This window comes from Andrena cerasifolii, chromosome 8 (assembly GCF_050908995.1).
Source record: "Andrena cerasifolii isolate SP2316 chromosome 8, iyAndCera1_principal, whole genome shotgun sequence".
NCBI classification, from domain to species: domain Eukaryota; kingdom Metazoa; phylum Arthropoda; class Insecta; order Hymenoptera; family Andrenidae; genus Andrena; species Andrena cerasifolii.
In genome coordinates this window covers 1,140,731-1,167,228 of record NC_135125.1, presented here as the reverse complement: position 1 = coordinate 1,167,228, position 26,498 = coordinate 1,140,731, and the positions used below count along the sequence as shown (strand labels likewise).

Sequence of the window (26,498 nt, the reverse complement as noted above, 5' to 3'; positions counted from 1 at the left end):
AGTAGAGATAACGTAGAGACTAATCTTAGTGTCCACCCACTTTTAAAGTTTATTATATTTTAAAGTGATTTATAAATGATGATGTATAATGACGTCTGTTTTGATAGCATCATCGCGATAAGACCGGTTACGCAATGACGACCAAGAGATACACGGAAATATGTATATGAGTCCTTAAGCGGAATAAATTTGTGGCGACTAGTGAGTCGTCAGCAACCACGAAAACATGAGCGACGCACGGGAGACGAAGTGGTCGCGACAACGAACGAGTCACCGATGACTTGGTCGACAAGAAACCAGAAACCTTTGTTGTTCCCCACAACGTCCGTAAAAACTTGTACAGTCTGTACGACAAGAACGGGTACGCGGTTTCTGCGAAAGTTGGGGCCCAACGAAATTACTCTGTTGTTGACATGAAAGTACGTTTCAAGCACTACGACGCAATAACTCCGTCGTCTCAGCTTGACTGGAACTGTCGCGAAAAGTACACATCTTTCGTCACGAAGTGGGTGTCGTCTCTGCTTAGCGTGGCAAGTCGAGCATGGCATACAGACGATAGATTAGCCATTCTATTGGTCATCCAGGGAGATCTGGCACTTTTTACCGCACTACGCTACAAAACTGGTTGAAAGCATGCCAACCAGATGTCAAGCTATTCTGGACAACAGCGGGGACTGGACCGCTTATTAGGTACTTGCGTCGTAGTGCTTGAAACGTACTTTCATGTCAACAACAAAGTAATTTGATTGAACTACAACTTTCGCAGAAACTGCGTACCCGTTCTTGTCGTACAGACTGTATATTCCCATGTACCGCGTGGTCGTCGGCGAAGTGGTCGCCGGCTACTTGTCGACAGTGCATAACAAGGCTAAACCGGCGTTTACATTAGACAACTTTTGGTCGGCCGACTGAGTGGTTGCACCTCAAGTTGTTCAACTAAAAGATTTGCACTGCATGGACCGTTGTCGTCCGACATTTCTATCATTTGCCCACTCTTCCAGTCACCTGCCGAATACGTTTGCAGTTTTTACACGGTCAGCCACAATTGACGCTACCAGGTACTTCGACTAAGAGTACCCGAACCGGAAAATTTTAATTGATCGACCAAAAGTCGCTTTCACTCGGTTGCAATCATGTTTACACGGACGACTTTTAACGACTTGAGGTCGACCGACGCGGCCGGCCGACCAAAAGTTGCTTAATGTAAACGTCGCTTAAGGGGGTAGTGGACTATTTCAGCTTCAAAAAATCGATTTTGTTATTTACTGATTCTGAAAGTCTTATCCTTTATGAACATTTTAAACAGAAAATCATGAAAAATTCAAATAATTATAGAAGTTCTAGCTGCGAACATAATTGAATGCACCGCCGAGTAACGGCGACGCAGAGCGGTATTGGCATAGGGCAGCGTTGACTAATTGGTGGCCCGCGAGCCACCCGGGGCACCTCCGAGTTGCTGCCACGCTGATCGGCCCCCTCCATACCTATGCGGACTCTGACGATCGCAACCGAAAAGAGAAGAAAAGAAGAAGGAATTTGATTGTGATCGTCAGAGTGGTAGGTATCGAGGGGGCTGTTTGAAGCCGTTTATCTCGAAACATCATTTTCAGACACAGTGTGCATCATAACTCTTGAACCAATGAATATTTTCATTTGAAATTTTTACTGGTCGTGTAGAATTGCTTCCTCTACAGAGTGGAATTCCCGCATCAACATTGGATGTTTGTAAAACATTTAATAACTGATTAAAGGCGATTTTTTCCGCAAAAATATAGGGAAAAATTAACTCGTGTGTAACTTCCATAATTTTTGTTCAAATTCGTCGGCAAAGTTCCACTCTGTAAATTTTGGTGTATAAAGTACTCACGCTAAAGCATTTTGCTCGCAGATAATTGGTTCACCTAAATCGATGTACACTACCTGCAGCAGCGCGCCGTACAGGGCTATCTGCAATGATTAATAACTTCGACAATTTTACACATTCCGATGATTTTTTTTCTATTGATAATTACTGTAGGGATCGGTGACATAAAATATTACGCAGGAATACCTACATGTTTCGGGAACATCGGAAAACGGGAGCCACGGCACCGGGAATCGAACCCAAGCCGCCCGCGTACTGATCAGCAGCGTTAATCACCACGGCTAACGCCGACTATCCCCGTGGTCCCGTAGTCCGGTCTCCCTCTTATGGCATGGGGGTTCCTGATGTTACATTACTCGCAAACATTCCCACAATATATTGTGAAAAGGACGACTATAACGATTATTTGATGTCAAAGTAATTTAGCGTCAAAGAAACTAACGATTTCACGTATCCAATAGTCCACTACCCCCGTAAAGGACGCGTTCAGACGACAAACAACTTTGTTGGCGACCAGACATGTGCAAGCAACGAAATGAGCTTCGATACACAAAAATTTATTTCGTAAATTGAATCTCGAATGCTCCAATCGTGACATTAAAGAAACAATAAGAAGCGATGATGCATTTATTCGGAGATAAAAAAGTCAGTAAAAATTCCTTTCTTACGGCGTTCTGACAATAAAGAATTCGTTGAGTCCAGTCGCCACGTTTAGTTGCCTGATTTCTGGTCTCTCGTCGACCTGGTCGCCGCCAACTGGCTAATAGTGCGTTGCCGGCCTAAGTAATACTTCACTTCCGCTGCGAGGTACATACCTACTAGAAGTATCAGGTACCATATGCACTGAACTAAAGGTACGTGTCCACTTGAGAGTAAAACTCGCGCGAGAAGCTCTCGAGACTATTTCTCGCAAGGGGACACTACGTCCGAGAGTGACTGTCGGAGAGCGACGTTCAACTCTCAGACAGCGGACGCGTTGCAACTTGCCTTCGAGTGGATACATAATAATATTACTATCCGACAGTTACTTCCGAAATACAAACCAGGTTCATATTCTGCGAGTGCTGTCGCGAGAGTAGGTCTTCTGGGTTATGTAGTAGGCTCGCGTCGCGGCATACACGGCGCACAGTGTGCGATTTTGGACAAAAATTGCTGGACAGCGCAAATCTTGACCGATTTCAATAAATTTTTTTTTTTAAATACTCGTAAAGTGCTCAGCAATAACGGAGGGGTGCAGTAAATCCTGTATTTTTTAGTCTAATCTATAAAAAATATTATTTAGCATAACATGACATAACGTAAACTTTGGAAATTGAGGATATTAAAAATGAATAATGATTTTTTTGTAAATTTAATATTAGCTATTAAAAAAAAAAATTAATTCAAATTTACAAAATTTATGTTTTAAATAAACTGTAAGTGTAGCTGATTTAAATCTAATACTTTTAAATTTTATTTTATTTTTATTAGTTTTGATTTTATTTCTAGTATATATATATTTTTTTTAATTTTTTTTTACGAATTGTAATTAAAATAGAATTTGATGAGGCAACTAATTTTATAATAATTTGTTAATATAAATTAGATGTGCCATGTTAGATGCATTGAAATGTTACATGCATTGTGGCTTATTTTATAATAACATTTCTTCAGCATCAACCGTTAAGGGCTTAACTTTTTTATCTTCTTTCAGTCTGAGAGAGCTAATTAAGGGATCTGATGAGATCAATGATCCAAAGATTGTATAATATTTTGCAAGTTTTAACTTGTGGTAGAATGATCGATTGTAGTAAATTTAAAACATATTGCTTCGATAGTGCAGATATTTGTATGGAATTGTATGAATGGTATAAAATGCCACCATCCGTTCATAAAGTTCTTATTCATGGAAGCGATATTATTAAATCATTTGATTTACCGTTTGGCTGGCTATCAGAAGAGCCACAAGAAGGAAATAATAAAATTTTTCGTAAAGCACGAGCTAAACATAGCAGAATGTGCAACAGGCAAATGAGTAACAAAGATATTTTACTTTATCTCTTGATCTCATCAGATCCCTTAATTAGCTCTCTCAGACTGAAAGAAGATAAAAAAAATTAAGCCCTTAACGGTTGATGCTGAAGAAATGTTATTATAAAATAAGCTACAATGCATGTAACATTTCAATGCATCTAACACGGCACATATAATTCATATTAACAAATTATTATAAAATTAGTTGCCACATCAAATTCTATTTTAATTACAATTCCTAAAAAAAAATTAAAAAAAAATATATATATTAGAAATAAAATCAAAACTAATAAAAATAAAAAATAATTTAAAAGTATTAGATTTAAATCAGCTACACTTACTGTTTATTTAAAACATAAATGTTGTAAATTTGAATTAAATTTTTTATTTTATAGCTAATATTAAATTTGCAAAAAATTCTTTATTCATTTTTAATATCCTCAATTTCCAAAGTTTACGTTTTTATGTTATGTTATACTAAATAATATTTTTTTATAGATTTCCTGCACCCCTCCGTTATTGTTGAGCCCTTTACGAGTATTTAAAAAAAAATTATTGAAATCGGTCAAGGTTTGCGCTGTCTAGCGATTTTTGTCCAAAATCGCACACTGTGCGGCGTTACCAGATAGGCGTTGCGAGGCATGGCGTTGCCAGGGAAGTGTTGTTAGGCGGTTAGCCGGAAGAACTGCGCGGTCGAGGTAGTCTGCGTCGAGTCCAGTGGCGAGACACATTTTAAGTACGCCATTTATTGTAACCAACTCAAAATATATAACTATTTCATTTCATCCACAAAGCAATTTCTCTTTCTACGTTGTTTCTTTCTCTTTTTGAAAATATTATGAGCAATAACCAAAGCACTAAGTTTTTGCACATCTATAATCACGGCCTCACTTTGTAGCTTAAAAGAAACTCAGAGAAACTTCAGAGAGTAGGCGCAAATCAATTTCTAGTGGACACGGTTTTGAGAGTTCTATTGGATAGTAAGCTCTCGGCGAGTTTTCTATCGCCTAACTGAGAGTAAAATTTTTCGAAATTGCTCTCAAATGGACACACAATTTCAGAGTAACTATCGAGAGTAACTTGCGCGAGTTCTCTCAAGTGGACACGTACCTTAAGAGAACATTTCTAAGAATAAGTTAGTAATTTTGGGGTTGCTTCTGTAGCAGAAAGGTAGGAAGTGGACAGTATTAAGGGCACTCCCCGGTGAAAACATTGAACAATCTTTTTTGCATATTTTCATCCCACAACATCTTAAGAATGATCACGTAAAATTGTAGAAAGAAATTCCTAACGGTACACATTTTAGAGGCAGTTCAGGGGGTCAACAGTGTGGTGGCCTTAAAATTAGGTGTTCTTTGAAGATAGATTGTGACGCAGGTATAATAGATAGAAATGTGTTTTTTGTTTGTTTTAATGAATAATACATTTATTGATCTAAAAAAAGAAACGATTTTGGTTTTAATCGAATAAACGCATCGAAAATAAGGCCCTTACGGGGAAATCCACGTCACTAAACGTACGCGCTCAGCGTCAAACTTTAAGTAAGTTTTTCTAGAAACAATTTTTCACGCACTATCGCCACGATAAAAAATGCAATTCTTGACCGAATCTAAAAATTCAAATGGGATTCTACTCTTTATTACACTGCCTTCCGCGCTACATTCTATTGCAAATTTTCACTCATTTGTCTTTAACAATAAATTTTTGTGCGAAAAACCCAAGTTTCGGGGTCCTATCGTTTAAACATATGGCATTCATTACCGAATAGTTTTCTGTGTGAGAGTAGCGCGATAACCACACTTATGTAATTAAGGAATATCTTTGGGTTTTTGATTTTGGATGATTCTGTCTAAAGTTATCGTGGCGGTAGTCCAGACTAGTTTTTTTATTATTATGATGCAGCACGGAATGCATATCAGAGGCAGGGGTGGGCAAAACTGACAAGTAAACATTCACTTATAGTGAATGAAGTTTCCCGATTTGGAATATATTTTTTTAAAGTACCCATAGTAATTAAGAAATCCTGAAAATTATATCGGCAATGGACCTATTTTACTGATGTTATTAAGGCGTACATGAAAAACGGCAAAATCCTCTTATTTAAGAATAATTGGCTAAAACCTGGCATCTGTATGTTTTTTTTTGGGTGTTGAATCCGAATATCATCTTATTGTTTGTGTAAAAAATTTCCTAAGGTAGTTCTGTTAATAAAAAATCGTTTTTTTTTTAGATAATTCAAAAAGGAAAGGCCCGAGAATTTGTTAAATAGACGACTTCAAAGTTAACATGGGAAAACATGACGAAAATACTTACTCTTTTATTCGAACACGGTAGAGCAGTCAATGTGAAGATCGTTGAATTGGTATCTTGCCGTAGAGGCCCAAATGTGGCCCCTGGGAGTTAAAAAACATTAACATGGATTTTGAAATAAATTAAAAATATTTAAAAAATTCTTCGGCCTTTCCTTTTTGAGTAATCTCCAAAAAAACAATTTTTTATTAAGAGAACTACCTTAGGAATTTTTTATACAAAAAAATAACGTCGTATTCGGATTCAGTACCACAAAAATCATACAGATGCCAGGTTTTAGTAAATTATTCTGAAATAAGAGGATTTTACCGTTTTTCGCATACGCCCCAATAACATGAGTAAAATAGGTCCATTGCAGATATAATTTTCAGGATTTCTTACAAAGTTACTATGAGTACGTTCAAAAAATATATTTGTTCGCGTTCGAATGAGAAGAGGAGAGAACTGAATAGCGTGATTTAATAAAATGTAGTTCTTAGCACCAAACGTTTGTCTTTAATATAAATTATTTATCACTCGTTATCACATAAGCAAACACAAAACTAACAGGAAAACTATAATTTTGACTGATTATTAAGAGGAAAATAAAACTCGCAAACAAAATAAAGTAATTCTATGATTATAACGGATCGTTACTAATTGGCGCGTGAAAGCTGCACGTGAGCTACTGTGAACGTCTCGATGGAGAAGTAGGAGCATTCTCCCCGGAATTCACGTCTGGATTCCGGGAAGTCACGCGGCTCTCGAAATCGTGACTCATACGCCGCCAGTTGGTCTACATAATAGATACCGTTGCGCATTGTGGCCCAGAGATGGCCTAATTAGTGCGAATCGGTGATAACTCGGTCGGCTGTCGCGCGCGTAGCAGACGACATGACTAAGTGACGCGATTGAAGTCGGCGGTACACCCGTCCAATCTCCAACAATATTCCAAATCGGGAAACTCCATTCACTGTAAGTGAATGTTTACTTGTGAAATAAAAAATTGTTTTATACTCTACATTTGTAGCAGAATAAAGTGCAAAAAGTTTTAGACTCACACATTGTATTCTTTTTTCTAGAAAAAATCATGAAAGTCACGTATGTTTTCGCTTGATTTGACCGGGGAGTGCCCTTAAGATAAAAAACGGTATACTTGTCGAAAAACTACCTCCTCACCGATTTCAATGACCTTCACATGTGTTGTCAAAGTCATCATTCTGAACAACATATCCCTTTAAACTTTTTGGTGGTTGGCTTTACTTAGCACTAGGACTACCGAGTTTAACACATACCGTTTCTAAGGTGTGCCTGCACGACAGATCTTTCAAAAAGTACATGTTTGAGGATACTAATGTTTATTTATACAGTGCAGATAAATATGTCTTCTAAGAATAGATCGTAGAGAAGGAACAAATGCATGGGTGATGTTGACAGTGGATACGACTTCGCACGACAAAAGCATCACACGCTGGCGTGCAACATTAATCCTTCTTTCAATAAAGATGAAAATATAAACAAATACCAGTAATGCGTGAGGAGAGGAGGATCTCTTATATAAAATTTTAGCTTCGGGTATTTGTTAGTTTCAGAGGTATTAATAAAAACATTCGGCATGATACACTGAAATCTGCCTACACAGATGATACTAACACGACCAGAAGGTCTGGGTTAGAAGAATCTCCTCGCCGTCGACTGTTTCACAGCAGATGGTATCAGTATTGGTTGGAGCTACATTAGGGCGCCGGGCGTGAAAAGCATGGTAGCGAACCGATGTGGGTTTAGGGATGTTCAAAATGAGCCTGCGGTTACAAGTATCGCACAATGAGATCAATATCGCTATTGTTGTCAAGGTCATCATTCTGAACACAAAAAACTTTACTTAACACTAGAATTACCGAGTGTACCACATACTCACATTGGTTCGTCACCATGCTTTACGCACCCGCGAGCGAGCGCGCGCCCCCCCCCCCCCCCACCCTAATCTAGCCCCAACCAATACTAATACCGTCGGTTGTGAAACAGATTTCAATATATTATGCCGAAAGTTTCTTATTATGATCTCCGAAAGTAAGGCCGCCCGCCAAAAAGTTTAATAGGAAATGTTGTTTGGAATGAGGATCTTGACAACATATGTGAAGGTCATTGAAATCAGTGAGGAGGTAGCTTTTCGACAAGTTTATCTAAAAAACGTATAAATGATATTTGAACTCCTCACCTTAGTAGGTACACTAGAGTGGTCTTTAGCTATAGGAGTCACACATTTTGTCCATTTTTTTTTGCCTCACCCCTTAAAGATATGACACTTGGTAAGAAAATGGTTTCTACAAATTTCAAATTGATGGGACATTGGAAACCCGTGCCGCGTTTTGATTGAATTTTTTAAACTCTATCGATGTCATATATCAATCTGTAACATATCTTCATACCACTATTATAATTAAAAGAATAATCAATCTTTTTTATAAAATTATGGATTCTTACATGTATCACAATATTAGGTATATGTAACTTTATGCAATTTACTCAAAAGCTTTGAAATTTTCTAATAAACTTACCGTATTGTGCGGCACCTGAACGTGGTTGTCGAGTCAAATTATAGTTCGTTTGATGCACAAAAAGTTTATTATTTATTTTTGTAATAATGATTGTATTAGTATTTAAGAATTAAATTTTTTACATAATTATAAACAACATTGTGAGCATTACTATTAAATGTTTCCATATATATTCTGTGTTAAGGTAAATTTCCTTACATTAGTGTAGAGTCTCCTATAATCTTCAATTATTTGTAAAATGTTTTGTTTTTGTTCCTCATTTTTGGTCAGCAGATTATTACATTCTGATATAAGTTTAACACCACGTTCAGCGGCATCATTACCACTTATAAATTTGTTGCAATTTATAAACTTTTCTGATACGACATGTCGTTTTTCCACAATGAAGGTCCTTTTCGGAAAAGTCTGTAGGTATATTTTATGTATTAAATAACTTGGTTTGGAAAAACCAAACACTCCGCAAGCCCTTAGCCAGGTAAAACGCGGTAATATTCACGATTGCCGGGGCCAGGTAACGATTTTTTTTCTATGATATTAGATAGTTCTTTCATTAGAAGGATGTTCGTAGGGAAAAGCCTGGAATATTCACATAGTTGCATACAGTAGTTAAACCGCATCGTTATATGTCAAGTTTAACTTCCGGAACTCCATGGTCGTTGAAATCTACGACACAAGTTTTTGAGTAAATTGTTTAAAGTTGTGTCTAAAAATCATTATTATACATATAAGAAAAAAACAATAGTTTTTTAAAGGAAATATTAAGTAACGGGGTTGCCGACGTTCAATCAATTTAAAATTTTTCAGGGATCATTTTTTCATATAGTGTTATAATTTTGGGAGGTGCAACGAAAAAAAAACGAATATCGTAAAATAAGGTTTCATGTAGCTGCGCATAATAGCTTAGACGCTGTGTAGTACGCTAATTAACCGACTTTTTGGTGATGGGAGGCATTGAGTTATACCGTTTTCTTGTCCTCCCTTAGAGTATTTGTTTGTATACCTTTGGTGATTTTGTGTCGCAACCCTCTAGGATCTTAGTCACTAGAGGATTGTTTTTAAGTGATGTCGCGATCATGAGTTCGTTGGTGGTGGATGAGAAAGCTGTTTCGTTTAAGGCTGCCGTCTCATCGGGCCTTGAATGTGTGCGTACGCTCGCACAAGCTAGGAAAAGCGTGTACGTATACGCGAAGTAGTAAACAAACCGTTTCAACCAACTTCCGTCCTGGAATCGGCAAGAAGGAAGTTTTTGAGGATATAGTTGCCTTCAGTAGACATCAGTGTAGGGTGATCTGGTGCGTTTGAATGCTAATAAGCACCGTACGTTGAAATAATAATGAATTTATGACTCGAAAACTGACAGAATGAGGCTTCAAGGCTTCTCCGTCACCGGCGCTGGTGGTATATTCGAGCTAGTGATCCTCCAGGCAGTGATCGGAACAACGTGTATCGTCGCTGATTGGTTGCCGCGATTTGGAGCAAAAGCGGAAGTAGACAGAGAAAGAAACTATAAAAAAGAAAGAGACAGAAATACTGATAGAAAGAGACAGAAATACTGAAAGAAAGAGACAGAAATACTGAAAGAAAGAGAGAGAGAGAGAGAGAGAGAGAGAGAGAGAGAGAGAAAACTGATAGAAACAGATAGATATGGTTTAGGTTATGTTATTTCCGGTTTTGCTCCAAAATGGCTGCGGTTATACCGATCACTTCCTAGAGGATCACATAGTTGCCTCCAGTTCACATTCGTACAGGGTGATCTGGTGCGTTTGAACGCTAATAAGCACCGTGCGTTGAAATAATAATGAATTTATGAATCATGTACTGAGACAGACTCGAGAAATGACAGAATTATGCTTCAAAGATTCTCCGTCACCGGCGCTAATGGTATATTCGCGCCATGTACCATCAGAACCGGTGGAAGTCCAAGCTAGCCGATAAATGTAGGAAAGACATAGTTGCCTAGTTGCAACTACAGGCCTCGCCCGCTAATTCCTTAAAACCGAAGCTGAAAATCTGAGCACTGAATTGATTTGTGGCCAATAAAGGAATGTCAAGTATAAAAAGTGACAGAGGAATCAGTGTTCGGACGGAGAACGAGAATACAATTGGAATTAGCAAAGTTGATTTCACAATCTTTGCCTGAGAATGTTTTTAATGTTTTTCGTGAATTAAAGGTACAATTGGAATTAGCAAATATGATTTCACAATCTTTGCGTGAGAACTTTTTTCGTGAATTAAAGGGTTAAAGGTACAATTGGAATTAGCAAAGATGATTTCACAATCTTTGCGTGAGAACTTTTCGTGAATTAAAGGGAATTAGCTTCTTTCATACATGAATCATGTTTATGGGGGGGATCGTATATATGACATTGTCCATTCCAACCGAAATGAATCCTAACCCACTTCCGACTATCCAATTGTCTTGAAACTTTGCAGGCGTGCGTAGTTTGTATGACAATACAATATTTAAAAAAAAAAATAATCTTGAGCGGGTGAAAAAATGACCCAGTCATCAATAAATATAACGCATAACCACAAATCCACACGACTTGAAATGAGCTACTCGCGTTCTTTACGAAAACGACAAAAAGCGCGGAACGCTAGTCGCATCGCGATTACCGAAAATACATCTGTTCCGACGCATGTACCTGGATTGATCCATTTAACGGATGTAACTTCTGTTACTGGCGACCACGACACTACACGTCCGGATGTCTCACGGCAACTTAATGATGTCAGACCGATTCGTGATATGGGATAGGAAGTCTTTATTCAGTTTTAATAATAATAAAAAAAACAAATGTATATTATACTAAAAAACTATTAAATTTAACTTAAAGAAACGAGGTGGTTCATTGTTGGGTGTTTGAACTAGACTTGTTCCGCTTCGTAGAATTCTTCATAAAATCTTCGGTGGAGGGGTAAACAGACTCGGTCAAGAAAATAAACTCGTTGCTTATTGGGCGGGTTGAAATCAGTCGAGGACTATTGGTGAATTAGAAAAACGACGGGGATGGCAACGAGTGACCTCCTACAAGTCACAGCGGACACTCTCCAGAGCGAAAGAACCGAACCGCTAGCCCTTGTAATTTCAACAGGAGATTTCCTGGCCACGCGCGAGTAATAAACTCATAAAGTCCTTAGACCATGAGAACATTTGGTGACAGCAAAGAAATTTCGTTAATAAGGGGTAAAGCTTAGAATTTACAACGGCTAAAAGGTCGGACCGCTGAGACGTCTGTTGACCTTACGAGTCTATTATCCGGCTTCGAGAAGAAGTCTTAAAATATTTTTATTATGCAGATGGGAAGTGTACGCACGCAACAACATCATTTATCGAGAAATGATCCGTCACTTATGTACGAATAGTAAAACTAAATCTTTGCAGGCGTTCATAATATCTATATCACCATCGAAATTGTAGTACAAGAAAATAATTATTTTTTAGTTTTTAATGCGTTTTTAATAAAATCGTTTATTATCAATTTTGTTGATATATTTTTTTTAGTTTTTAGTGTTTGTGGATTTACATTTCACAGCTCAAACTTCTTTACAAAAATATATTTTATTGCTGTATGCAGTTTAATAGTTTGCTTGAATCCCACAGTGCTAAAAGTTGGTAAAGAACGATAACGTAATGAATGGTTGATTTTAAGTCGATTGGATTTGTGGTTATGGATTATTATTTATTGGTGACTGGGTAATTTTTTCACCCCCTCGAAGTTTTTTTCATAATTTTGTATTGTTATCCAAACTACGCACCCCTGCAAAGTTTCAAGAAAATTGGATGGTTAGAAGTGGATCAAAATTAAGTTTCCAGATTTGAATCAAACATACAAACAAACAGAGGATCGTAGCTGAATAAAATCGTTTAATGAGACATTCCAAAATATACATGTTGTTAGTACCTACTGATCTCTAGTTTATATTGATAAATTTTCACAACCGTCGAATAACAATTCCGAAGAAAAGTATTTGCAAATGTATTAAATTGAAATATACTCTTTATCCAAATTGATCTATTAAAAAAATGATTACGTTATTAAATTTGTATTTAAACAACAGACAATTCTTGCTGATATAAAAGATAATTTGATGTATAGTTAGATAAAAAAGAAAGTGTCACATGTTTTTAGAAGAATTATAGCATTCATAAATTTCATTACGATCGGCGGTTACACTTCGGTGACGTACTTTATTCAAATTGTATGCTTTGAAATTGCACATTAGTATTGTTTCATTGACATGTTTCCTCACTGCACTACCCAACTTCTCTATCTTTCATTATTGCTATCCTCCTTTACGTTCAGCGAGACTCTGACGCTCTGACGCTAGACGCAGCTCTCGTGCCGTATTCCTTCTAAGCCTGTTCGAGTACTCGAATATTCGAGTAGTTTGAAGTTCGGACCGAGCCGAGCTGAGTACCCGTAAAAACCGAGTAGCTCGAAAGAACCGATCGGCTCAATAAAACCGAGTAGCTCGAATTTTTTCGAGCGGCTCGAAAGAACCCAGTAGCTCGAATTTTTTCAAGAAAAAATATTCGAAACATTCGTATTGCTCGAATCGTTCAAGCTTCAAGCTTCAAAGTACTCGACACAGTCGGTTTGCTCGAAAATTTCGATCTGCTCCAAGTATATTCGAGCCGCTCGAAAAATTTCATGCTTCTCGATTCTTTCGGGCCGCTCGGTTCTTTCGAGCTGCTCGAAAAAATTCGATCTACTCGGTTTTATGGAGCCGCTCGGTTTTTTCGAGCCACTCGGTTTTTACGGCAACCGAGCCTGGCTCGGCTCGCTTTTTCCGAGTACTCGAACAGCCTTAATTCCTTCAAGACTTCTCGATAGAAGGAGCTGTGGTAACAGCGCGGCAGAGACGGAGAGAACAGAAAATGTGGCAACTATGCGTAAAAGATTCGTCTACATAGAGTACCTGCAGATGTCACATCTGTAGAAGTTCTTTTTATCGACCGCAGTAGTTTCATTAGGGTCCGTCCGTGTGCAAGGGACGCTTCGATCGATTCGGACCATAACAAAAATGAGACGGCAGCCTTAATAAAAAGAGGTTCTCTGTTCGAGGTGTTTGTATATATGTGTATATACGTATTATGTGTGTTCGCGAATTTCTCCGTAACTACTGACCCAATTTTGGTGAAACATATTACATTTAATTTGGCTTGAATCAACTTAGTCCATGGAGAAACAATTATCAAAATCGGTCAAGTAGTTTTGTAGTTACACCAAAAAATAAGATATCCGTTTCATTATAATACATTGTATGCACGGGCAGGTAACGGACAGAATATCAGGCGCCCGAAAAACAAACCGAGACACAATATCAACGTGCCGTCTGTCTCTTTATTATTATAAAGAGATATTATAAATATATATAATTATTATATTATATTTAATATATTATAATATATATTATATATTATATTATTGAAATGATTTTAATTATATAACTTAAATAACTAAAGTGCACAAAATAAAAAATTTAAAAAAAATTAAAACTGACTTAAAAAAAAAAATAAAAATGCGCTAAAAAGTAAAATATAATTTTGTTCCGTATTTAATCAGTGCGACTCTTAATTTTTTTAAGTCGGCGCCAGATTTACACAATGGAAATGATGAGGCGCCAATATACAAAAATTGAGAAGCGTAGATTAAATAAGGAACAAAATTATTTTTTATTTTTTAGCGCAATTTTATTTTTTTTAAGTCGGTTTTAATTTTTAAAAACAATTTTTTTTAATGGTAGAATTCAGTGATTTTGAGAACACTGTTTGAAGACACATACAAATAATACTATTATACACCTAAGAAAGGGTAGTTTTATTAAAAAAAAAAAACATTCACTAATTCCTCTGTAATTGCGAAATACAATGATATGCGAAATTGACGTGAAATCACAATAATTTCAAAACTTTAACACAAATACGGCATGGGTTTTATTTGTCCAATCACTCTAAAACTTTTTATAAACTATTTTCTTACCAAGTTCTATATTTTTAAGGGATGACACCAACAAAATCGGAAGTTCAAAATAATGACCACCCTAAGGTACACCTCTATGTAGCTGTGCGTCTTAACCATTTCGCCCAGAATTTCGTTGTGTGAAACGATTAAGGCTATTGGTAATCACGTGGTGGAAAATTGTCTTTTCTGTTTTTCTCATAAAGGATCATCTTTGGAAGACAAAACCAGTAGGGTTAGTGCAGGAATCGGAAAAAGAGAGCCACGGGGCGCCGGGAATCGAACCCGAGCCGTCCGCGTGCTGATCTCAGTCGCATTTGCCGCCACGGCTACGCCGAAATTCTCCACGGTCCCTGTCTTCCGACCTCCTCATAAATGGACGCCACCTATGGGCCTCATCGCACACCATAGGCCGTTGCCTAAATGCCGGTTGCCTACTACAGTTCGGCCATACCTGACATATGCGCCGTCCTTGGCCATAATCCGAGAGGCACGCCTAAGGGGTCAGGATCCCACTTCTGAAATTGTAGGAGTCGGAAAAAGAGAGCCACAGCACCGGGAATCGAACCCGAGCCGTCCGCGTGCTGATCAGTCGTGTTTGCCACCATGGCTACGCTGACTCTCCACGGTCTCTGTCTTCCGAACTCCTCATAAATGGACGCCACCTATGGGTCTCATCGCACACCATAGGCCGTTGCTTAAATGCCGGTTGCCTAGTACATTAGTCTCTACGTTGTATCTGTTTTTATTTTTATGAGTCTCATAAAAAAATGAGGAAACATTTTGACACTGTCCCCTTGTGAGTTTAACGCTATGTTAAATGCGTTTCAGTTGCTATAAATATTATCAATCAGTGTTATCGATTCAACATGATACGGTTGCACTTGACAATTTGAGAACTGTTAACAGTGTAAAAATTTACAACATATAATACAAAGGTATCTAAAGTAGCAGCTAAATCCTACGATAAATGTTGTACACATCCTTAAAGAATCCGAAGTGGAAGAAAAAAATTCACCTCACGTTGCAGATCTGTTAGAGTACGTTTGCGCGATGGAGGGCGTGAAAGTCCAGGACGAAAACGAGTAGGTACAGGTGCTATTTCTAGACTACTAAGACAACCAGGTGGCGGTCTATATACTCTCCAAAAAGCTCGTTCTTGAGAATCGCTCACAATCTTATCTCCCTTTTTTCGTTCCTTTGATAAGCGTACCTGAACCCATCAAATTAACACGATTTCAAGGAGTCAGATGCTCAAATGTAAAAGATTTTCATTTTCTACAGGACAAACACTTTGACATACATAGATTAAACCAGAGTTCATTTGTCAGTACGTGACAAGAGTATTCATATTTTTTCTTTTCATCTATACACTTTTTTAATACTCATACTTAAATATAAGATTGCACCGTTTTACGAAATAAAAAAAAAAATGCGCAGCAGATGCCACTACTTTTTTCTTATATAAAATGGCCCCCTGATTCCGAAAAAAAGTCTAAATTTTTTCCTATGAATACGTTTTTGAAATATAGACAGGTGAACTTTTTACCTGTCTGTCAGAAAGGTGGTCCCACTTAATTGCGAATATCTCGTTTTGCGAATGACCAATATGGTCTAAAATCGTATCAAATTAAAGATAATTGAATCACTAACAAATCTATCTCACAAATTTTTAAAATCGGTTTAGTAGTTCGGGCGAAATTGATGGAAATATGTGAAAAAGTCATTTTTCGACCGAAATTGAAATCGACATTTCTTTTAATTATCTAGAAAAAATCTAAATCGCAAAAATGGGCCCAGCTTCTCATTTCTTACGTTGAGTCCGCACTTTTATGAAGAAAACGAGGTGCTATTGAAGAACATCTATGGATAAGTACCGAAGCTAGAGACAATTGTGTGAATATTAAGCTGGGGCCCATCAAAAACTTCGTCAAAACACTGAACAAGGAAAGCCAAATGTTCGCTTATTTGAGAAGCATTTTGGTAAATCTTTCTTTCGTGAAGATCAAGGAAGGCGTATTCGTCGGCCCAAAAATAAAAAAATTGGTCGGAGACGAAAAATTTGAAACATATTTGTCACACGATGATTGTTTCAGATTTTCTTGGAAACAATAAAAGTCCAAACTACGAGGAGATTGTTGACGATTTGCTAAAAACTTACGTAAAGCTTGGAAGGCAATAGTGTCATTTCATTTCATTCTACTGGTAGTTCATTTTCTATTGTATGCCTTCCATTTTTTTTCCACCAGGCGTAAATATGTCTTTGAAGATCCATTCCTTGCATTCTCACATGAATTTTTTGCCGGAGAATCATGGGGATGTAAGTGATGAACACGAAGAAAGATGCCATCAGGACGTGAAGGGTAGATATTGAACGGCGGTATTGTCGTTTGGGATGAGGCAATGATGGGAGATTATATTTGGTTCCTCATAAGAGAAACGAATCCCAAAACGAACAAACGACAAAGAAAGAGCCAGAACTATTTCTAAAGCACACACATATTAACAAAATACTTGAGAAAAGGTACAGAATGAATTAAAATTGAAATAACACAATAAAATGAAGAAGAAAAACACAAAAACCGAGAAAAAGTGAAATTTTAGTGTTTTCACACAATTGTTTCTAACTTGTGTAATGATCCACAGACTAGCTTAAAGTACCCGGCGTTGCACGGGTAAAACTTCGATTATCACGGAGTGTCAATTTGGTGAAATAGAGGGGAGGCGGTGGGATGTCAGATTTCTTGGTAGTCTATATTTCCCGCTGGATTCTAAAGAGTAATTACGCAAAATTTGGCACAGATTGGTTAAAAAAATCGAAATAAAAAATATTCTATATGTTATTGCTGGTCCTAGACTACGTATATACAAGATTTCAGAAAGATCCGTTGCGTAGTTGCTACGTGATTGAGTAACAAACATCCAAACCTAATCCAAACATTCTATTCAGAAACTACTGAAAACTTCTGAGGTACATTTGTTGGTGATTCAATTATCTTTAATTTAATATAATTTTCGACCATATCGGTCATTCGCAACACGAGATATTCGCAATTAAGCCGGACCACCATTTTGATAGACAGGTGAACTTTTCGCGGGCCATTTTAGAATAGAAAAAAATAGTGGCATCTGCTGCGCAAACTGGCTGTAAACTGGTGTTATTTAGCTTATAGTTATTCAATTTTTATATTTATATAATAAAGTGTAATATACTTCGAAATTATTTTAAACGTAATTTTCATTCTACAGTGAAAAAAACAACGTTTGTAAATTACAGTTAATTATTCACCTGTTCCCCAGCCTGAACTTGAATGATCTCCCATTTGTTCTGCAGATTCCTACGTAAGCTGTTTAAAGCCTCCTAGGAGAATAAATTACGTAATAAGAAGTTAAAATAACATATGAAATATTTCATGATACAACGTCAATAAAATTTGCATACAATTTCATAATCCTCAAGAGCATGGCGTTGTTTGTTTCTTAGAGTTCTTTTAGCCAAATAAACAGCATAGTCCACGTTGTCAGGTGTTCTGTGTTGCCATGGCCAATAATGTGGTATCTATGTGTTAAATAAAAGGTTATGTGTTAATGATCTGAAGAATTAGCATCTCAAAGGTAACTTAAATTTTTGATAAATCATTACAGTAATATTTGAAGCTTTTTCCTTGATATTTTCGTACATTTGCGATCGAAAATTTGATTAACATATCATTAACACTGTGCTATTTAATTATTATGCGCTAATCTATGATTTATATTTGGTGGATCGAATAGAATCGGAAGGTCATAGTTTCATTTAATCACAATATTGTTGTGGAAGGTGCCTGGGTCAAGATTCTTCCTGAGAATCTTGGGTTGGTCCTTCGTCGTCCTTCGCTGTTGTTGTCCGGCGGGCTCCGAATACTCGGGAGAGGATGCTGGAACGGGAAACAAGGTTGGAACCCGAGGGTGGTAGGGTACTTAGCCGGTTTAAAAATTAGGACTCACCATAGGGTTGAACAAGGTTTATTCTGTCCCGATCTGGGTTACAAGACACTGTGACAATCACGCATGAGTATCGTATAGACTCTGAGCTGTCATCGCTTGTACATGATTCTTATACTTTAATCGGGGTGAAGTGGGACCACCGGGGTCTCCGTCTTTGACCCGCTTTTGAGTGTTTTACCATATGCTGACGGTTCTGAGTGCGCTTCCGAAAATCCTTAAGGGAGTAGACACGGGTAATGCAGCGCGCTGTATACCGACACAATCTGGCCCGAAACATGGGTTTTGTAGAATACATTGTTCGTCCTTATATGAGCGAATTTTGGGCTGAGCGAGGTCTCATTCGAAAGATGAAGGTTCAGTGCAGCGTGCTCTGGTCATGGTTCGACGAGATTGTGTTGATATCTAATAATATGAGTATTCAAAGTAGAGCAAAAGTGGACAAAATACACTATTATTCAGAATAGAATACGGAAATAGCAAACAGCTCCCTCTCGCTTGCACCAGGCAGCCGCGTATCTATGGATATTACCATTTCTGTGCAGAAAAAACCTGCTGTAATACCGACCTGTCAAATCGGTCAGACCACGTGACGTGTTTATCCCCTTAAGCCGTGTATTAACCTGTGTATTCGCCCCGAATGTGCATTGGGCGCGTACCGATTTTTTGCTTGTTCGGAGCTCAGTGCGCGTTCGGCGCGAATTCGGCGCACGTTCGGGCTTTAGTGAAATTTGTGGCGTCCACTTCATGGTACTGTTCGGACGCGAATGCACGCTTTAATGGACCGCCAGCAAGCGGATTGGGCTGAATGCGCACCGAGCAAAAAATCGGTGCGCGTCCGATGCACATTCGGGGCGAATGCTCAGGTGAATACGCGGCTTTACTCGTATGTGCCGGATTTCGGCCATTCGATTATGGCAATCGGAATGCCCGCGAAGTCGTTACGCTTGGGTGTCGATTGAGTCACAACACTATGAAGTGACGTAAATAATAAGTCGTAAATCAAGAATAACGAAACTGCAGTGAAACCTTTGTTTCTTAGAACAATCCGGGACTGTACTACGGTATGACCCAACCACCAGAATGAACCGAAATTTTGAGGGGTTGGGCGGGAGAGGGAGAGAACCTCCAATATAAAATTTTAGATGCGGGTATTTGTTAGTTTCTGAGATATTAATACAAAACTTTCGGCCTAATACATTGAAATCTACCTATACAAACGTTATTCACAGCCGACGATACAATGTACGATATCGGCCTCAAAATGTATGTATAGGGATACGGTAACAAAAACTGGACGCGAACAGTCTTCAGCAAGCCATGTGCAATTGTTGTCGAGAACTTTGCTCTTTTGTCACGTACTTAGTTTCAATATTTATTACAATGGCGTCATCATCAAGTTACGATATTGCCCTTATTCCGACACAACGCATTCCACTTTCCAATTTATCCCGTGTATTAGTATTGGTTGGGGCTAGGCTAGCGATGGAGACGCGCGCTCGCTTGCGGGCGCGTAAAGTATGGTACCGAACCGATGTGAGTTTGGGAATACTAAAAATGAGATTGCAGGCCATTTTCGCTGGTTACGTGCAGACGCTCGCACAGTTACTAGCGATGTTTCCTCGAAGTTTATGACCAAACGCTTAGTGGCATTCACGTTCTGATTTACAATGTGGAAAGAACATGAAAAGTTGTGTCTTGTACGCTTATATCCCGGAGTATAGATGTAAGCTCAATCAAATTTAGAGCAAAAAGGAAGTGGTCGGTAACGTGCAGACGCAGTGGACATACAATGCGCAGCATCAAGACTCTTCCCCATACTTCTGCGAATGATCACGATCCTCCTCTTATTTCTTTTTCAAAAACATTTTACCTTGCCCCCGAAATCTCAACATATTTGGAATTGCGTCTCTAGTAACGTGCGGACATTCGCAGTAACGTGCGGACAAATCGTAGAAAGAACAAGGCCAATTTCGACGTCCTTCGTACAATTATGCATGTGCTCCGACTGCGCATGAATTGTTGCTTGGTTGCTGATATATACAATTGTACGAAGGTCGTCGAGATTGGCTTTCCTTTCATTTAGGAAATTTGGCATAGTTGTTACAAATATGTACATAAAATAGAAAATATTAGAATTTCATTTTTCAAAAGTATAAATAATTTATTTAGTCTAAGACCCGTTATATATGTACTTTCTTTGGCTATGTACATAATGATCTCTGCCTGTAAGCTTGGCTTGTCCCTATAAGCAAAATATAGGCCATTGCCTAGAGCCGAAAGTCGACAAGAGGTGCATAATGGAATTTTCATTGCTGGTATTGTTGAAAATATACTTTAAAATAAAATATTACAAATTGCACTGCAACTGTTTTAAATTACAAATAAAAATTCAGAGTAAGGTCATCAATAAACTCAAATAAATGTATTATAATAAAGGGCGCAATTTGTCAAGTTCGCCTAGGGCGCAAAAAAGACTTGAGCCGGGCCTGCGTCAAGATTTTGCGAAGCGGTTTCGTGCCCACGATACGCGCTTGCGACCATCGCGCACGCAAAGGACAGAGTGCCAGGCGCCCGAAAGACGGAGCGAGACAAAACATCAACGCGTCGTCGGTCTCGTACCGTCCTCGCTCGCTTTCAGTGCCTCTCGCTCGCTCTCGTTCCATCTCGCTCTCGCTTTCGCCGGACAAAAGAGAGACAAAAGTGGTGGGGATAGCGAAAAGTCGGTATCGTGTACACAAAATCGAGGCGCTAACGAGGAAATACTGTAACTCGTCATAAAGAAGGTTTAAAAAATTTGTTTGTGATCAAATTTTGCAGAGTAATTGATTAATTCTTTAATAATAAATCAACCAATTCAAAAACTATTAAAGAAAGATATTTGAAGATGTTTAACTATTAGTAATTTGTAATTAAATATATAATGCTCTAAATGTCCGTATTTCTGTTCATGAAAAATAGCGATGTATGTATTGACCCAAGCTCGTGCAACACTCGCGTAAATGTTTATATAATTTAGAATTATTTTGTTGCAACTATAGTACAAACGTAACGTATATAATACTAAGAAAAATACGAAATTATCAGAAATGGGGACATGAGCAGAAATTGAGGCATTCACTTTAGAAAGTATGGCAAAGTCTTCTTTAAAACCTTGAAACATTTTATAAGGGACCATATTTATATTAATGTGATCCATTATCTAATAAATATTTTAATTTGATTTAAATTATTATTTTACTACGCTTTCGTCTGTAGATCGGCAGACGATAGACAGGCCTGCCGGCCGGCACTTTCGCGGTGTCCGCACGTTACCACATAAGATCGCGCTGTAGTCATGAGCTTGTAGGGAACGCGTCGAGCGGCTCCCTCTACTCGTTTCCCCCACCTCGGTAGGTAGAGTGGGGAGAGAGAAGAGAACGTGGGTTTCGGGGTGATGGGCATTCCATTATAAGGATCCACGAGAGATGGTTTCAAGTTCCAGTTCTCGCAAGAGTACAAATATATATCACATATTGAGTTTAATTAGCTGGCGATTAGTTATTCAACCCTGAACACGTCCTACTCTCAGTTTTGATAAGTGGCTGCATAGTGAGCCATCGGAGGTTAGGACTAAGCCAACAAGCTGCAGTTCCGCTGTATTTACACATGCGCACAGATAGCCCACGAGACATTGAATCAGCGTTGGTGTGTATTTTAACCCGCAAGTTTGGATTGGGTGATAATAACTTCACCACGGACGGTAACGTGCGGACACTAAAGTTTCGGATTTTAGCTACTGCTTTCCACATCAGCCGAAGGATTAATTGTTTTGCACGTACGTCTTTTTGCACCTTGAACAATGTACAACAAGATCCACGATTAGTTTTAGCGATGTAAACGCAGGAAATAACGGAATATCTTATCTAAAGAGATCCCTATTACTGGTTCATTTAAATCGTAGTACAAAGGGGACTTCATCATCGGTTTCCGACCCAGTATACGTGTGTACTGATTCGGCCATACTCATTTTTTGTTGATATGGAGCATACACAACATAGTGGATCACTTCTCACGTGAACCCATATATTTTGAAATACATATCCTCATGTCCTAGTGAGTGCGAAAATGGCCTGCAGTTACAAGCATCGCGCGATGAGGTCAATATCGTACATTGTATCGTTGGCTGTGAAACAGTCGACGGTGACGCGGAGATTATTGTATTAGTAACATTTGTATAGGCAGAATTCAATGTATTATACCCCTCAAAATTTCGGTTCATTCCGGTGGTTGGGTCATACCGTAGTATATCATAATGCGGTAAATATACTTGTACATACTGACCTGTCCTGTGTATGTCGGTGATCAACAGATCGCCATGCTTCAAGCTGTTCTCACATTATTCAATATTTATATTTAATAAACGAAGTCCTGACCGCAATTCCATTATTACTGATATTCGATTTATTATTTTGTCATGTAGAAACACTTTATAAATTTGCTCCTAGTTATTACCGAACGTGCATATGCTTCTCTCGGACCAACCGCACTCACACAGTGAAGAAGCCGGCCTACAGTACATTGCTTACAAAGGGAAAAAAATCTAAAAATCAATATTTTTTGCTATAATCTTTAACATGAGCGTGAACCAGGCTCTTTATTTGTATGTGAACACTTGAAAGAAAACAAAGTAAAAGCCCTCAACACTCCGAAAACACGTTAGTATTGACAGTATCTATTTAACTCACATCCTTCGTGTGTTAGTGCTATCTTATATCTGAACACCACCTTCAAATTATCAACTATAAGCATAAATAAAAATAACTTTCAATGGATCATTCAGTTGAAGGTATTAGATACTCTTTATTTTGATTGTTGAACGATTTTTTTTACTTACTTTAAATTCAGTTTTATTGTCTGGAAACTACACATCCATTGAATATCTGAATGATACGTTTTTCTAACTTTAGAACAGTTAGAACTCCAAATTTCTATAACAGTCCCCATCATTATTATGCAAAAATTTAATGCACAAGTTTGCCCCTTTTATTTCAGTTATTTTTCTCGAAACACGTTCAACGAGGACAAACCAAGGACTTTTTGAAAACTGCTTTTGTTCTACACCAAGCGATAAAAAAAAAGAAAGTTCTAAACATTCGATCTGCCTTTTCCAATTGCTTATACGATACCTATCATGACTTTTCCATCCTGAATGCTGTTTCCAATTTTAAAATAGCAGTCAAACACGATACACGTCATAAAAAAAATTGATAAAAAATTATTTTGAACAAAAGTTAGTCAGTATTCAGTTGACAACATATAGCAAAAGGAAATAATGCTAAAAAAATGTATTCGATAAAAATCAAGTTCATTTCTATTTTTTTTTTAGAGAAAATGTATATTCTTTTTTATACGCCGATCGATGCATCTTTAAATTCTCGTTGAAAAAGTTTTTTTAACGATAATTTTTTTTATTAGGATGCTTATATTGAAAATTGATTAGTTCAGAAGTTATGATGTTTTTCGAACGTCGATATATGCAAAGCACTGTGCGGCCCCTCTAAAGCTGGATCCAGACTTGAATGCGTATACGCTGAGCAGGCTGAGCGCGCACGAATGACGCATGCGGAGGGGTCGAAAGTGCCATTGAGTCTTTTTCGCCAACTTCTGTGCTTAGCTTAGTCCACTCCGCAGTCGTAAAGATGGTGTGATTAGCTAAATAAACTTACAGCTCAACCCTCCGAGTCATCCTGTTTACCAATACAGTGTGATTTCCCAGCGACGCCTGCCAAAGAGGTGCCGCCTGGTACCCCGTGGCGAGGACAACCCCCCGCAGTGCCCCACCGAATTTGATGTGTTTCGATCCTCGAAACGGTTGGAATACCATTAAAAAGTCAGAAATGTCCAAGACTTCCGCATTTCTCACCAGATCTTTGCGAAAACAACGTCAATTGATTCCTTATGTTTCGCCGATGAAACTAACACCAAGAACGACGTAATTCGGATCATAATGAAGGAAATTTCGTGAAAAATTGATGTATATCATTTCAAGCTGAATTCATTAAAAATAGTCTCATGTGATTTTTTAACACAACAGCGAGTCGGTCAGGCTGTATGAATTAAGAACAATGCAGGGTGTAGTGAAAAAAAGAAAGACAAATTATTTTTTAAAATAGAGCTTTAAAGTCTACCATATGATAAATGCATTATATGGTTGAAAATGTAATTTTTAGATTTTTGATTAACTGTTTATGACAATATTAGCAATGCATTAAATTCATTCACATAGATTCATCCGCCATGATTAAAAAAAAATACACAAGTCCATACCTTCAATAATTTAGGTCATTAAAATTAATTTCTGTAGGATTTGAAGATTTGTATTTTTTAAACAATTTCGAATCTGCAAAAATGAGGACTTAACCCTCCCTAATTTCATATGGGCTACCATTTATTTCAATATCATGAAAATCCGAGACATCGCGGATTTTAGAAATGTATCACAGCTGTTTCTATCTTCCACGCTGAGCGCAATGCGCTCCAAACTTCCTTCCATGCGCGGAAGAAACTCGACAACAATTGGTTCAGGCCAGGCATGGGATTTAAGTGAACCGAGCGGCCGATTTTCGAAGGCAAACGCCTCCTTTCTATCGCCGCGCGTCTTGGCCCCCGTGGCGGCCTAGGTTCGTGGAACGCCTCAGGCCCGTACTATATGAACCACGCGGGGTGCATTGGGGCGACACCGTATCAATAGGTTTCCACATCACCCATGGGGGTACTATCATCAATGCGTTTTTTTTTTGTCAGGGGTATCACCTGTAGGCCTATTCCACTGTGTCGCGCGATAAAAAATGGATTGGAAAAACGCGTTTTACTATCAAAATTTTAAATATATTTGGGAAAACTAGATTTTCGCGCACGTTTAGACGTGCTGGGCAAATCTAAAATATTAACGGGGAGGCTGTTCTGTCTTAATGCTACGCATTTTCGAGAACGAACATTCGCACAAATACGTTGATCCGAACATGGAGAAAATTCGGAGCGCGAAATTAATAAGTTTGGGGTATGTCGATTCTTCCAGTGTTTTGAAGAATTCGGCTCCTATTTCTTCCCTCGTTTTCAAAGAAATATCGTGCTGAAGATCGCACAGTTCTTCTTGATGCTCGAGGACTTGTTACTCGATTTTTGCGGTGAGGGGATTCTCAAAGAGAATTAGATCATTTCTGAGCGAATCGAAGTCAGTGAAACGCTCATCGAACTGATCTATCACCAATCGAAGAATGTGCAAATGATTATCAAAATCAGGTGTCGCCCCAATGCACCACGCGCGGTTCATATAGTACGGGCCTGAGGCGCTCCACGAACCTAGGCCGTCGCGGCGGCCAAGACGCGCGGCGGGAGAAAGGAGGCGTTGCCTTCGAAAATCGGCCGCTGCGTTCACTTAAATCCCATGCCTGGTTCAGGCCATGTGCCTTCGTCGGCATTCGCGAGTCGGGTCGCATGCGTCGAGTCACCACGAATACAGGGTGGTCTTTAGCTATTGGGGGAAATTTTGTTTTATTTTTTTTTTTGGTCTTACCCGCCTAAAATATGAGGTTTGGTGAGAAAATGATATGTGTAAAGTTTCAAAGTGATTGGACAAAGGGAACCCGTGACGCAATTGAGTTGAAGTTTTGAAATAATAGTGATTTCTAAATATTTTTGCATTTTTACGAAAAATTGTTTATCTAGCACAAATTCGCTACACAGTATCGGATTCTGTAGACATTTCTGAAGAAGAAACTATCCACGAAAAATGTCAGAACCGTTTATAACTCGGACTGTTCGAGAAAATATCCATCGGCA

The 26,498-nt window shown here is 38.3% G+C and overlaps 1 protein-coding gene across 6 annotated transcripts in view; it reads right to left on the bottom strand.

Moving 5' to 3' along the window:
* Positions 1–26,498, bottom strand: part of LOC143372209 (uncharacterized) — a 568,382-nt gene that overhangs the window by 239,859 nt on the left and 302,025 nt on the right. For all 6 annotated transcript variants that reach the window (XM_076818223.1, XM_076818224.1, XM_076818225.1 and 3 more), the window contains 3 exons: positions 18,133–18,249; positions 17,980–18,051; positions 15,709–15,903 (listed from right to left, as the gene is read on the bottom strand). In XM_076818223.1, coding sequence (XP_076674338.1) covers positions 15,709–15,903; positions 17,980–18,051; positions 18,133–18,249 — 384 coding nt within the window. The remainder of the gene's footprint in view (positions 1–15,708; positions 15,904–17,979; positions 18,052–18,132; positions 18,250–26,498) is intronic.